This window comes from Accipiter gentilis, chromosome W (assembly GCF_929443795.1).
Source record: "Accipiter gentilis chromosome W, bAccGen1.1, whole genome shotgun sequence".
NCBI lineage: Eukaryota > Metazoa > Chordata > Aves > Accipitriformes > Accipitridae > Astur > Astur gentilis.
The window spans coordinates 2,596,683-2,608,381 of NC_064918.1; the positions used below are offsets into that span (position 1 = coordinate 2,596,683).

Here is an 11,699-nt window from a genome sequence, read left to right on the forward strand (position 1 = left end):
TAGAAAGTTTAGGGAACTGAAGGGTTCTTATTTCCCTGCTGTCCTGGTTTTGTCTGGGATAGAATTATTTTTTTTTTCTAGTAGATGGTACAGTGCTATGTTTTGGGTTCAGTATGAGAAGAATGTTCATAAGACACTGATGTTCTCAATTGTTGCTAAGTAATGTTTAAACTAAGTCAAGGATGTTTCAGCTTCTCCTGCCCAGCTAGCAAGAAGGCTGGAGGGGCACAAGAAGTTGGGAGGGGACACAGCCAGGGCACCTGACCGAAACTGGCCAAAGGGGTACTTCATACCACGTGACGTCATGTCTACTATATAAACTGGGGGGAGTTGGCCTGGGGGGGATAGCTGCTTGGGAACTAACTGGGCATCGGTCGGTGAGTGGTGAGCAATTGCACTGTGCATCACTTGTTTTGTATATTCCAATCCTTTTATAATTATTAGTTTCTTCCTTTTTGTTCTATTAAACTGTTCTTATCTCAACCCAAGAGATTCACTTTTTTTTCCCTGATTCTCTCCCCCATCCCACTGGGTGGGGGGGAAGTGAGTGAGCAGCTGCGTGGTGTAGTTGCTGGCTGGGGTTAAACCCTGACAGCCCTTTTTGGCCCCCAACGTGGGGCACGAAGGGTTGAGATAATGACAAATCTGACCAGAGCATCTTAAAACAAATTTGTTACAAGCATTCATTATATTAGTTTAATAGTCGCTGGTGTATTGGGTCTGGCTGAGATGGAGATAATACGCCCCATAGCAGCCCTCATAGCGCTGTGCTCTGCATCAGTAGCTAGAAAGGTGTTGATAGCACACCAGTGTTTTGGCTACTGCTGAGCAGTGCTGCCACAGCATCAAGGCTGTCTCTCCAACATTTTTGCCCCCCCCTCAACGGCACGCTGGGGCAGGGCAAGATCTTGGGAGGGGACATAACCAGGACAGCTGACCTAAACTAACCAAACAGATATTCCATACCATATGACGTCAGCTCAGATATAAAAGCTAAGTGAAGGGAGATGGAAGGGGGGCATTTTTTTTTTTGTCTTCCAGAGCAACCACGACGCGTACTGAAGCCCTGCTTCCCAGGAAGCGACCAGACATCGCCTGCTGATGGGAAGTAGAGAATAACATCATTTGTTTTTCTTTGCTTTCACGCGCGACCTTTGCTATCACTTTATTAAACTGTCCTTATCTTGACCCACGAGCCTTTTGTTATATTTTCTCTCCCCTGTCCAGCTGAGGAGGGGGAGTGATAGAGCGGCTTTGGTGGGCACCTGGCATCCAGCCAGGGTCAACCCACCACAGTCCTTTTTGGTGCCCAACGTGGGGCCCGACAACGGCAGTTTTGCATTAAGCGTGCTATAGCTAGTTATTAAGTGGCAAGCTCCTGTGCAGGTCACGGAGTTTCTTGGCTGCTTGCTTATCTCTATCTTGCTGAGTTTGGGAACATATTAATGCAAATAATGGCTGTGTGCTTTGTCCTGGCACTGATGGCTTTGCTGTGCTGGGGGAGCTATCTTGTGGAGGAGATGAGGGAACACATCTCCCTCTTCCTACCAGGCATTGATGTGAATGGTTTTATTATGCAGGCTCCCGAGGTCCTTGTTCACCCTTATGTGAGCTGTTCAATACTAATAATGAATACTGGTGGCATATTATGGGTATTGTGGAATCTGGTCTTGTCCTGGTATAAGAGAAGACAAGTTTCAGGTGAGGCAATACTGAAATGTGCCCTCAAGCGACCGGTCCCTGGGTGGCAGGGTATATGGAAGGATTTGGGCAGATTCCTAGGATGGTTATCACCTCCCATAATCTGGGACTTTACACACGAACAGGCAAGTAACCCTGGCAAACTGACACGTCACCTGATAGAAGGGTGCCTTGCCTATTCCAATGAAAACCAGCAGCTTCTCGCACTATACTGGGGCCTGGCCTATGCCTAACGAGCCCTAGTTCAACACTCTCAGAGGACCACGGTTGAGGCAGGGACCCAGACTGCATCTGAGGACACCATGCTCGAGATAGGGACCCAAACAACAACAACTACAGTAATTGCCCCAATAGTGAAAAGGAAACAGTGGACAAAGAGATCAACAGGTCCATACCATCGATTAGTGAGGGAACAAGAAGGAGAGGAAATGCTTACTCTAGAAGCTGGTCCTTTGATAAAGAAATTGGAGGAAGGAGTGAGGGAACTTAAACAGGAAGCGGAAACTACCCGGTCCCTGACCTCCTCAGAACTTCGGGATTTGCAGAAAGATTACAGCCGCCAGCCAGGTGAGCGGATTGCTGCCTGGCTGCTCAGATGCTGGGATAACAGGGCTGACAGTCAGCAATTGGAAGGAAAGGAAGCCCAACAGCTGGGATCCCTCGCTAGAAACCGGGGAATTGAAAGAGGAATTGGAAAAGAGGCAGCAGTTTGCAGTCTCTGGAGCCAGCTCCTCTCAAGTGTGAGGGCAAGATATCCATTCAAGGAAGATCTTGTGAACTCCTCAGGAAAGTGGACTACCGCAGATGAAGGCATCCAGTACCTGAGAGAGTTAGCAGTGGTGCAAGTTATCTACAGTGATCTAGATGATGAGGAAGTCTCCAAAGATCCAGAGGATGTCCTGTGCAAACGGGCCATGTGGTGACAGGTGATTCAAGGTGCCCCAGCATCATATTCTAACAGCTTGGCAGCAATGTATTGCCCAGATATGGAAACACCAACTGTGGAGAAAGTGTCGTCTTGGCTCCAAAACTTTGAGGAAAATCTCTGTGTCTCCTCATCCCTACAGGACAGTGCCTTGGCTGTTAGGGATGCTCCAAGAAATCAGTCCTCTCCTGCCCTGGTCAGAGGGAAAGGGAGCCCAAGGCGTATGCCACGTGGTACACTCTGGTTCTTCCTGCATGACCAAGGGGAGGACATGAGGAAGTGGGATGGTGAACCCACCTTTAAGATGGAAGCCCATGTACATGAACTGAGAGGGAAGACAGCTGTTAAGAAGGGGTCACCCAAGAAGAAGGCTGTCAGTGTTGTTGCTGTAGAGGCCCAAGAAAGCAATCAGCGATCCTCCAGGCATAGAAGAACTGAAACCACCTCCCTTGATTCTGGTGAGGGGACTTCTGGTCTGGCACCGCAAGGGTTAGGCAGTGAATACTCTGACGAGGTACAGCAATAGAGGGTCCCTGCCTTCGGCCAGGAGGAGGAAAGGGATGACCGGATATACTGGACTGTGGATTCGATAGCCTGGCACATCAGACCCACAGAAGTATAAGGCTTTGGTAGACACTGGTGCACAGTGTACACTGATGCCATCAGGATACAGGGGCACAGAACCCATCTGGATCTCTGGAGTGACAGAGGGATGCCAAGAATTGACTATATTGGAGGCTGAAGTGAGCTTGACAGGGGACAAGTGGGAAAAGCACCCCATTGTGACCAGCCCAGAGGCCCCTTGTATCCTTGGCATAGACTACCTCAGGAGAGGGTACTTCAAGGACCCAAAGGGGTACCGGTGGGCTTTTGGTGTAGCCACTGTAAATGCAGAGAAGATCAAACAGTTATCTACCCTGCCTGGCCTCTCAAAAGATCCCTTCATTGTGGGATTGCTGCAAGTTGAAGAACAGCAGGTGCCAGTCGCTACCAGGACGGTGCACCTGCGGCAATATCACGCAATCTGAGACTCCCTGGCTCCCATCCATGAGCTGATTCATCACCTAGAGAGCCAAGGAGTCATCAGCAAGACTCATTCACCTTTTAATAGTCCTATATGGCCAGTGCAAAAGTCTGATGGAGGATGGAGGTTAACAGTAGATTATCGCGGCCTGAATGAAGTGACACCGGCACTGAGTGCTGCTGTACCAGACATGTTAGAGCTCCAATATGAACTGGTATCAAAGGCAGCCACGTGGTATGCTACAATTGATATTGCCAATGCCTTTTTCTCCATTGCTTTGGCAGCAGAGTGCAGGCCACAGTTTGCTTTCACATGGAGAGGTGTCCAATACACCTGGAATCGACTGCCCCAGGGGTGGAAGCACAGCCCTACCATTTGTCACGGACTAATCCAAATGGCACTGGAACAAGGCGATGCCCCTGAACATTTACAATACATAGATGACATCATCATGTGGGGCAACAAGGCAGAAGTGTTTGAGAAGGGAAAAAGAATAATTCAGATTCTTCTGAAAGCTGGTTTTGCCATAAAGAAAAGCAAGGTCAAGGGACCTGCACAGGAGATTCAGTTCTTGGGAATAAAATGGCAGGATGGTCGCCGTCATGTCCCTATGGATGTGGTTAACAAGATAGCAACTATGTCTCCACCAGCTAACAAGAAAGAAACACAAGCTTCCCTAGGCCTTGTGGGGTTCTGGAGAATGCATATTCCAGGTTATAGTCAGCTTGTGAGCCCTCTCTATCGAGTAATGCGGAAAAAGAACTATTTTGAATGGGGCCCTGAACAACAACAAGCCTTTGAGCATATCAGACAGGAAATAGCTCATGCAGTAGTTCTTGGGCCTGTCCGGACAGGACCAGATGTACAAAATGTACTCTGCACTGCAGCTGGGGAACATGGTCTCACCTGGAGCCTGTGGCAGAAAACACGAGGAGAAACCTGAGGTCGAGCATTAGGGTTTTGGAGCTGGGGGTACTGAGGATCAGAAGCCCACTACACCCCAACTGAAAAAGAGATACTAGCAGCATATGAGGGGGTTCGAGCCACTTCAGAAGTTGTTGGTACAGAAGCATATCTCCTCTTGGCACCACGATTGCCCGTGCTACACTGGATATTCAAAGGAAACATCCCCTCTACACATCATGCAACCAGCGCTACATGGAGTAAGTGGGTAGCATTGATGACAGAATGAGCTCGACTGGGGAAATCCAACCACCCAGGAAACCTGGAGGAGATCATGGAATGGCCAGAAGGCAGAGATTTTGGAGCATCACCTGAGGAGGTGGCTCGTGCCCAAGAGGCACCACCATATAATGAGTTATCAGAAGACGAAAGGTGTTATGCTTTGTTTACTGATGGATCCTGTCGTGTGGTAGGGAACCATCAGAAGTGGAAAGCTGCTGTGTGGAGTCCCACACGACAAGTCGTTGAGGCCACTGAAGGAGAAGGCGAGTCAAGTCAGTTTGCAGAAGTGAAAGCCATCCAACTAGCCCTAGACATTGCTGAATGAGAAAAGTGGCCGGTACTCTACCTCTATACCAACTCCTGGATGGTGGCTAATGCCCTATAGGGGTGGCTACAGCAGTGGAAGAAGACCAATTGGCAACGCAGGGGTAAACCCATCTGGGCAGCAGCGTTGTGGCAGGACATTGCTGCCTGTGTAGAACACATGACTCTAAAGGTACGTCATGTAGATGATCACGTGCCCAAAAGCCGTGCCACTGAAGAACATCGAAACAATGAACAGGTAGACAAGGCTGCCAAAATAGAAATAGCTCAGGTGGACCTGGACTGGGAGCGTAAGGGTGAGCTATTTGTAGCTCGATGGGCCCATGAGACATCGGGACATCTAGGGAGAGATGCAACATATAGGTGGGCTCGTGATCGAGGGGTGGACCTGACCATGGAGGCCATCACACAGGTCACTCATTGTTGGAGCGGCGGAGGAATGCACATAAGTCGACCCAATATGAGTGATAGAAGTGATTCAACTTTATTTGCACGGATAGCTCATATTTATACAGTTTGCGATAATTATGCCTACTAGTCCTAATATGATTGGTACATTGCTAATGTTTATTCATTACTAAAACATACCCACTTGTGGTTGGCAGCTACGCGTGTTCAGTAACTTTCTCATGAGAACTTCTTCAAAAGTTACTTGTGAAGTTATGCCAAGGTCACACCGTCCCTGTCTTTCTCCTGATAACAGCGAGACCAGCTGTTGTTTTTCTCCCAATATCAGTAAAGCCAGCTATTTTCAGCCAAGGCCTAGTCTTGTTGCTCAAACTGACATTCTTTCACACAGAACTCTGCTCGCACAACTTTTCCACAGGCCCATGTCCTTTTTCAGCAAGCTACTTCCCAACAATTCCCCCTTTTTCTTTTTGTGCGAGTAGAGCTTGGTGTGTCAGCTTTGAGACTCCTCTCATCATGTACCCATACGCAATTTTAACTATTACACAGATTAATATCAATATACCCAACCATCGTAAGGCTTCCTTAATCAATGACATTAGCCGTGGTGTTATCCCACCAAATATTGACTGTAACACCCCATCAAACCAACTAGTTTCTTGCTGGATCTTTGTGTATGTTTCTTCAGCCAATTTATCTGTTTGTGAATAGATTGAGGTAAAATTTTAACACCTGCTGTATTGCCCTTTGCAAAGATCTGTGAACACAACTAATTAAACACAGTAAAAACAACATTATACCTAATAAAATACATAAGCACACAAAAAGAGGTTTGATTAATAGCTTTAGCTAGTGACACCCAAACATTCTTACTGTCCCATGGCGTTAACCGATGTGGATCAATCACCGGTGTCACTGTCATGCTGCTTACTACAGTCAGTGTGTTCCATATCAATCTCAGCATAAGGTTTCAAATTTATGGGTAAATCAGGAACGTATCTGCCAGACATGGATGATGTGACTTCTTTTTTTTGTCCAATTGCTGCCGAGGCTTGCCATCCCGGTGCACTTAGTTGTCTTGTAGAAGTTAAGCTATCGCTGCCCCTCAATAAATCCAGCAGCGGCTGTAAGTCTGTATTTGTAATACCACAACAAGGTTGAATCCACTGTAGGTCTCTGTTTAAATCTTTCTCCCTCTTTTTGTTTTTGAGCAATCCAGGCTTGCTTAATAACTTGGGATGCCATTTTCCTTAATAAGCTGAACAAGGTAAAACTATTACAATAGCTACAATCACAGTAACTACAATAATGCCCATAATTCTTTGAGCCAACCTGTTACCCCTAATGACCCAGACCATGAGGACTATGAGGAAAATGAACCATCCATACATTCTTGTGCCATCTTGCTCCACGAACTCAGCCCAGCAACCGGTAGGTGCCAGCTTTCCGTGGGCGTCCCCACAGAGGCAACGACGGCCTCACCGTACACCAGCCCGATGCTCTTCGGAAAATCCCGGTATTTATACATTTGCAGAGGAACGGGTTTTAGCACACGTGGCCAGCGGGTGCCAAAAGTCCGCCTCGGTTGCAATCTATGACGCATGCGCTCGCTGGCCAGGCGCGCTGCACGAGTCATAGCCATCTTGTCTATTGGTTCGTGGGCTTTACGATACAGTTGCGATGCGCAGAGAATCTTGACCTGTTATGTTAGCCAAGGTGACCTATACATTAGTTTTTGGCTGAGGTGGTATTCATATTGCCACATCATCTATGATGCTCCAGATGATGATGGTCGTGCAAATCGAACAGGAGTCCGTCGTGGGCCTGTATCTGTGGAAACACAATCAAACTCGTTCCCAGGTTATTAATGGAAATAGACCTTACCCCTAATTTTGGCTTTAACTAACTTTTACATTTACCCCACACTGTCTTCCCGTAATCACACTATGTTTAATCAAATTATGCTTAACACACTTTTTACCTAAAGCAAGTTCTATATACAATAAGGCACGCTGTTCTAAAAACCTCTCTGAAGGACTCAGTGTCCGCTAGTAATACTCTATTAGTTAGAATCTGTCGGATCAGTGGCTTCAGCACCCGCCGGTGCCGTGCCAGTCGCCATTGGGACAATTCCGGGTCCAGCATCAGTGCGAAGCCATGGCTTGACCCACTTAGCCGGGATCTCCCAGTAAGTTTTACTTCTGCTGATCCGCACCATTTCCCGGATTCTGGGTCCTTATACATTACCATGATTCCTGTACTTTGTTGCGTCCTTTCTGCCTGTAAAAGAACATGATGCACTACCATTGGTGGGTCTTTGTGATCACCTGTCAATCTAAGATAATTTAGCACAAATAAGGCTTTGGCCAATCGTTCCTCTGGGAGTAAGCCCTGGGTTCCCCCCTTTTGTTTTTGCAGCATGTTCTTTTAGGGTTTGGTTGGCCCATTCGACAATAGCCTGTCCTGTGGGAAGATGTGGAATACCGGTACCATGGTGAATTCCCCACAAATTACAAAATCGAGCAAATCGTGTAGAACCGTAGGCTGGGCCGTTGTCCGTCTTAATTTCTTTAGGCACACCCAGTACTGCAAAAGAAGCGTGAAGATGTCATTCAATATGTAAGGCCTTTTCTCAAGTTCGTGCCGTGGCCCACATGGCAGCAGGATAGGTATCAATACACACGTGCACAGAACGCTTTGCACCAAACCACGTGACATGGGTGACATCCATTTGCCACAACTGCAATGGCAAAAGACCTCATCGGTTAACCCCACGGCCCAAGCCCAGCCCTTCCTTTTGACAATCAGGACATGCTTTAACGATACCTTGGGCATCAGTAAGTGGTAAGTCAAATTGCTTTGTTAACATCCTAGCGGGTTGGTGCAAGAACGCATATGATTGCCGTGCTTTGTTGAAAACGATTCCCTGGAGGAGGCTCCCGTGGCGCTGCAACCAATTGGTCAGCTCTGTCATTTCCCGTTTCTCATCTGCACAGTGTTCTCATACCCAAGAGTTCTACCAGAGGGGTCATATTGCCATTAGTGATACCGCAAAGATTCCGCACCCACTGGATATCTCCCACAAGCTTCTGGACATCATGTAACATTGAAATTTCTCATGTTATTTGAACCTTCTGAGGTTTAACATTGCTAGCATTTATGTGCCACCCCAAATACTTCCAAGGTGCTGCCTTTTGCACCTTTTCAGGAGTGATTATTACTCCGCGATGGCTTAAGATGTCCTGCAATTGAGTTAAAATCTCATCCTGTGGCAAGTTACTGAGGTAACTGCTTTCTTACAGGCTCTGATGCCCAGGCCACATACACCTGACGCATCGTGGGGGAATTGCGCATTCATTGCGGTAACACGACCCAATGGTATCTCTTATAGGGTTCTGCCTTGTTAATCGATGGTACCGAAAAGGTGAACCGTTCAGCGCCATCTGGGTGCAATCTTTTAGATTTATAATTAACAAATCCCATTCTTCTGGAAGCATAACTGGAGACGGCAAACCTGGCTGCAGGGCTCCCATACTGTGCATCACCACATTCACAGCTCTGAGATCATGTAACAGTCTCCGCTTCCCACTTTTCTTGGGAATGGTAAATATTGATGTATTCCATGGACTAGTAGAAGGAACAACATGTCCCGCTCTCAATTGGTCTTCAACTAACCCTTGTATTTTTAGTAGCCTTTCAGAATTTAGCAGCTACTGATCAATCCAAACAGGTTCATCTGTTTTCCAGTTAATTTTCAGAATCGGCTACCCCTCAGTGACCGCTCCTAAAAAGGATGCGTCACTAACATTGCCTTCATTTGGCTCAATAAATCATGGCCTACGAGGCCAAACAATTCAGTTGGGGTAGTCATGACATACGGACACGTTGTAATGTGTTCACCATCGGGGAACACAAATGTAATCGGTAGCTGACTTACTAAGGTGGCTTGTGTGCCCCCTATCCCTGCAATACCAAAGTTTGGATTGATCGATGGCCATGATGGAGGCCAAATGCATTGTGAAATAATCATAACATCAGCTCCTGTATTGATTGTCATCGGTTTCTTGACAACAACTCCATCGGGCCCTTCCAATTGCACTACCTTTTCTGGTTTACCTCTTGTTGTGTCCATGGCAAAGTATACCTGCGGTTTCCCTGTGGAGCCGAATCCACCATCTCCACGTTGTACTTCACCTGGGTTCGGAACACACGACCTGAATGGAACTAATTGTGCTATTCTGGTACCTTTAGGAATAGAAACAGGAGGGATTAAAACATGAATCATAATTTTCACAGTCCCACAATAATCTGCATCAATAAGCCCTGGGAGCACCAGAATTCCTTCTAGAGCTGTTGAAGATTGCCCCATTAAAAATGCACTAAGTCCAAACCCCAATGGTCCCTTTATGTTGACTGCGGTTTCCACATCCACTCCGGAGCTTCCTGCGGTGGCGGATCTGGTGGTTGCGAGGCTGCCTGAGGGCTGGCAGCTCAAGCCCCTTGCATTCGTGTCGTTGCGCGAGGGGCCTTCGCAGTCGGTGTAAAGTTTCCCTTCTTCCTGTATTCTTGGTGGTATGGTTATCTTTCTTACACTTGTTGCAGCACTTACTGTTAACAGTACCTGTACATTTGCTCCTAATGTGTCCACGTTTGCCACAGTTAGAACACTTGACCAAGGGTGTCTTACTGGCCTTGTGTTTCTTTGTAGCTCCTTGGAGAGCTGTGGCAGCATAGGCTACTTTCTGTGAGTCCACTGATCGATCCGTGTATTCTATCATATCAACGATGTCTGCATTTTTCGGCAAATTACACAATGCTTTGCGTGTCTTTTCAGTAGCATTTTCAAAAGCGAGTATTTTGAACATGTTTTCTTTCATGCCCTCGTTCATGTCAGGGTGGTCATAAATTGTATTCTCCTGTTTCACCTGGGTAAAAGCATGGCTGTACATATTGTCTGGTACGGTAAGAAAAGCTTGATACGCCAAGATCTGTGATAGATGATGAACCTCAGTGACACATTGTAACTGAGCGTTCCCTGATGCGAAGGGTCCAGTACCCATCGGCATCTGCGTGGTTACTCCCCATAGGGGATCTGTTTGTTGTCGTGATGTTGCTTGTTCCCTATCACAGAGCTTCTCCCACTGCCAGAAAAACACTAACATTCGGGCGGGTGTCAAAATCAACTGTGCTAGCTGTTTAATATCTTGAGGTATCAGCGTATCAGCAGAAAAAATGAATTGCAGTATTTGGTGAGTTAACGCAGATTTGATTCCGTACTGACTCACAGCATTCCTTAATCTCTCAATGACCTTCCAGTCAAACACCTCCCATTTTTTCTGTCCATTTGATGCAATAACTGGGAATGCTTAGAGCATAGTCCCTTCTATAATGGCATCTGTTATTACACCCCTCCAATGTCTCTGCCTTTCTTCTGCAGCGGCTATTACAGGCGGCTCCGCGTCTATCACGGGTGCGGTTGGTTTCCCCGTCTCTTTTCCCCATTTCCTTTAACAATTCTAACATTGTCTCTTTTTGTTCTATTATTAGAGTAGCCAAGTCCTTGTTTGCATTATTCGAATCAGGGTGTATGCTAGGTATAATTTGTTCATGTTGAACGGTGGTATCTGAGGGCTGTTTTTTCGTAGGCAGATTTTTACTCACTCCCTGATTCTGTAGGGTTTCCTTTAATCGTACGGTTAGGGAGGCTTGGGAACTGTCGGATGGCTGATTAATATCGGCAGTCCCAGGGAGTGGAGCAGAAGTCAAGGGCACGAGAATAGGCGAACAAGCTCCAAAAAGTCTCTCTCGCTGCATTATGTTTTTCTCCCCGCTTTTCCCTTTCGCTTGCGGTTGGAGAGAGAGAGCAGCAAAAGCAGACGCAGACGCTTTACGATCTGCTTTCATTTCTTACAGAGTTGTCTTAATCAATTTCCATAAAGTTGCAAGACCTTTAACCTCTTTAGACCCGTCACTGATTTCATCCCATAGGGAGGTTCCGATAGCATTCCAGGTACTAAGCTCAAAAGCTGTACCCACACTAATTGAAAGGTTTCTGTCCTTGCTTCATTAGTTTTTTAGCTGATTTATCATCATCAATTACCATATCCCATAATACGTCTCCTAATCTATGCC

General features: G+C 46.8%; 1 protein-coding gene across 1 annotated transcript; it reads right to left on the bottom strand.

Annotated features, from left to right (window-relative positions):
* Positions 1-6,347: 6,347 nt before the first annotated feature.
* Positions 6,348-10,999, bottom strand: LOC126035350 (uncharacterized). Its single transcript, XM_049793883.1, has 2 exons — positions 9,670-10,999; positions 6,348-7,847 (listed from the first exon to the last, which is right to left on the bottom strand). Exons 1-2 carry the CDS (start codon positions 10,297-10,299, stop codon positions 7,545-7,547), a joined length of 933 nt encoding a protein of 310 aa, XP_049649840.1. The 5' UTR covers positions 10,300-10,999; the 3' UTR covers positions 6,348-7,544.
* Between the last annotated feature and the right edge of the window lie 700 nt (positions 11,000-11,699).